The sequence below is a fragment of the Corylus avellana genome, chromosome ca1 (assembly GCF_901000735.1).
Source record: "Corylus avellana chromosome ca1, CavTom2PMs-1.0".
In the NCBI taxonomy this organism is placed as follows: Eukaryota; Viridiplantae; Streptophyta; class Magnoliopsida; order Fagales; family Betulaceae; genus Corylus; species Corylus avellana.
Genome location: NC_081541.1, coordinates 27,836,915 through 27,839,374, shown reverse-complemented (window position 1 = coordinate 27,839,374; position 2,460 = coordinate 27,836,915). Strand labels below are relative to the sequence as shown.

The 2,460-nt window shown below is 37.2% G+C and overlaps 1 protein-coding gene across 1 annotated transcript; it reads left to right on the top strand.

Moving 5' to 3' along the window:
* The first annotated feature begins 142 nt into the window (after window positions 1-142).
* Window positions 143-907, top strand: LOC132168669 (uncharacterized mitochondrial protein AtMg00810-like). Its single transcript, XM_059579681.1, has 2 exons — window positions 143-208; window positions 497-907. The coding sequence occupies exons 1-2, from the start codon at window positions 143-145 to the stop codon at window positions 905-907; spliced, it is 477 nt and encodes a 158-aa protein (XP_059435664.1).
* The last annotated feature ends 1,553 nt before the right edge of the window (window positions 908-2,460 follow it).

Sequence of the window (2,460 nt, the reverse complement as noted above, 5' to 3'; positions counted from 1 at the left end):
GGTGAAGCTTAAGGCTGATGGCTCAATTGAGAGGTACAAGGCCTGGTTGGTTGCAAATGAATATACACAAAGTGAAGGGCTTGACTACTATGAGACCTTCTCACCTGTAGCCAAGTTAACCACAATAAGGTGTTTGTTGGCAATGGTTGCAGCCAAGAATAGGCATTTACATCAGTTGGATGTAAACATTGCCTTTCCTGCATGGAGAGTTAGATGAAGAGGTATATATGAATTTACCTCTTGGATTTGGTGATAAGGGAGGGGGGTGTCTCAAGTATGCAGATTGACCAAATCTCTTTATGAATTAAAGCAAGCCTCACGACAATGGTTTTCTAAATTTTTCATTACCTTAATTAAGCTTAGTTTCACTCAATCCAAAAGTGACAATAGCTTGTTTACTAGATTAGTTGGATCTTCTTTCTTAGCCTTATTGGTTTATATAGATGATATTGTTCTAGCTGGGAATGATTCTAAGGTCCTTTCCTCTTTTACATAGCTTCTCAATCAGCAGTTTAAGCTCAAGGACTTAGGTGATTTGAAGTTCTTCTTGGGCTTAGAAATTGCCAGGAAGTCTACTGGCATTTCACTTTGTCAACACAAATATGCTATTGAGATCCTAGAAGATTCTGGTTTGCTTGCTTGCAAACCATCGAAGTTCCCTATGGATTCGAACCTTAGACTTTCTAAACATGAAGGCTTGTTATTAGATGATCCTACTCCCTACAGAAGATTGATTGGCAAACCCTTGTATCTTTCCATTACTCATCTAGATTTGGTTTATTCCATTCAGGTTTTAAGTCAGTTCATGTCTCAGCCTCGACAACCTCATTTAGATGTTGCTTATAAGGTTCTTCATTACATCAAGTCTGCTCCAAAGCCAAGGGTTGTTCTTTCCTGCTTTTTCTGATTTTAAGCTTAAGGCCTTTTGCGATGCAGATGGGGCTGCTTGTTGTGACACAATAAAATCTATCGCTGGTTTTTGCTTGTTTCTTGGTGATTCCTTGATATCTTGGAAATCCAAGAACAGCAAACCATCTCTCGATCTTCAGTTGAAACAGAATATTAAGCCATGGCTGTTGCTTGTTGTGAAATCATGTGGATTACCTCTTTGCTCAATGATTTACAAGTTACATTTTCACAATTAGCTTTATTATTTTGTGATTCTAAAGCTGCCATTCACATTGCTACTAATCCTGTGTTCCATGAGCATACTAAACATATAGATATTGATTGCCATTTGGTTCGTGATCAGATTCAAAAGGGCGATGTTCGAACCTTACATGTCAAGACTGAGCAACAATTAGCAAATATTTTTACTAAGCCTCTTGGTTTTGCTCCTTTTTCTGCTATCACTTCCAATATGAATCTTCTCAACATATATGCTTCATCTTGAAGGGAGGTATTACAATTTAGTAGTTTTATTAAACAAGTTGAGTTGGATTAGAACAATGATTAACATGTGTGAGAATGAGCTGGAGGCATTTTATTAAGCTTGTTAAAACTTTTCTTTAGTTGATTAGTTAGATAGTTGGCTAACTAAAACTGCTAGTTAGTTAATCTATTTTTCGTTGTAAATCATCATAGTATAAGTATTGAACACTTGTGTTATTTTTCATTAATGCAAATGAACTAAAAGTTTCCGCAATTTTCCTCTCAATTCCTCTCCATTTCTTCTCCATTTGCATACTCTGCTTGCCTATGTTTTCTGACACAACTCTATTTTATTTTGTGGCCAATTATAGGCACCGCCTTTTCCTGTTGAATTGGTTTTGTTATGAATTTTTTTCTAATCTTTTTGGTCATGGGATGCTTTCTTTGCTTGCCTAACTTGTTTTGTGCTTTCATTTCATTCTCTCTTGTTGCTGGTCAAGCTTGACTAAGGATGGGGGAACCTATGTTCTTGGCTTGGAATCTATTTCCGTGTATATGTAAGGGGAATAGGGGATGCCTTTGGGCAGTGAGGATTTCTTTGATAATTATTCAATTATGTTTCATTCATTACAATTTTTTTTCTTCTATGCTTGTAACAATTTGTTTTGATAGGTAATCAAACAAATATTATTAAAAAAAAATGTATACACGAGGAACAGGAACAGCAAAAAAAAAAAAAAAAAAAAAAAAGGAAACGCCAAAACACGCACAAAAGAACCTTACACCCCAAAGAAGCCATAAACCCACAAAATAGTCTAACCTTTACCACGACTAGAGTCATTGCCACTTTAAGTTCCCTCTTTCCCTTTAGTTTAGAAGCAGAACCCACATCTTCAAGATACTGTCCCTCTTCAATGGCATATAATAGATCCAGTAGTCTTTTCTCATTACCCCAAAAGAGAACCCTAGAGTGGGATTGGCTCCCATTGCACTAAGCACAACCTCGGAGTAGCCATCAACCCCCACCTCTCCATTCTCTCCATCCCCCATCCCAACCAAAACATCCCCCTTCGAAGATTCACCCACCTC

Bases quoted from the DNA above. Each gene is read 5' to 3' on its own strand.
- LOC132168669 (XM_059579681.1), top strand. From the start codon at position 143: ATGGTTGCAGCCAAGAATAGGCATTTACATCAGTTGGATGTAAACATT. The intron at 209-496 runs GTTAGATGAAGA...TCTTTTACATAG, and splicing joins TTGCCTTTCCTGCATGGAGA to CTTCTCAATCAGCAGTTTAA.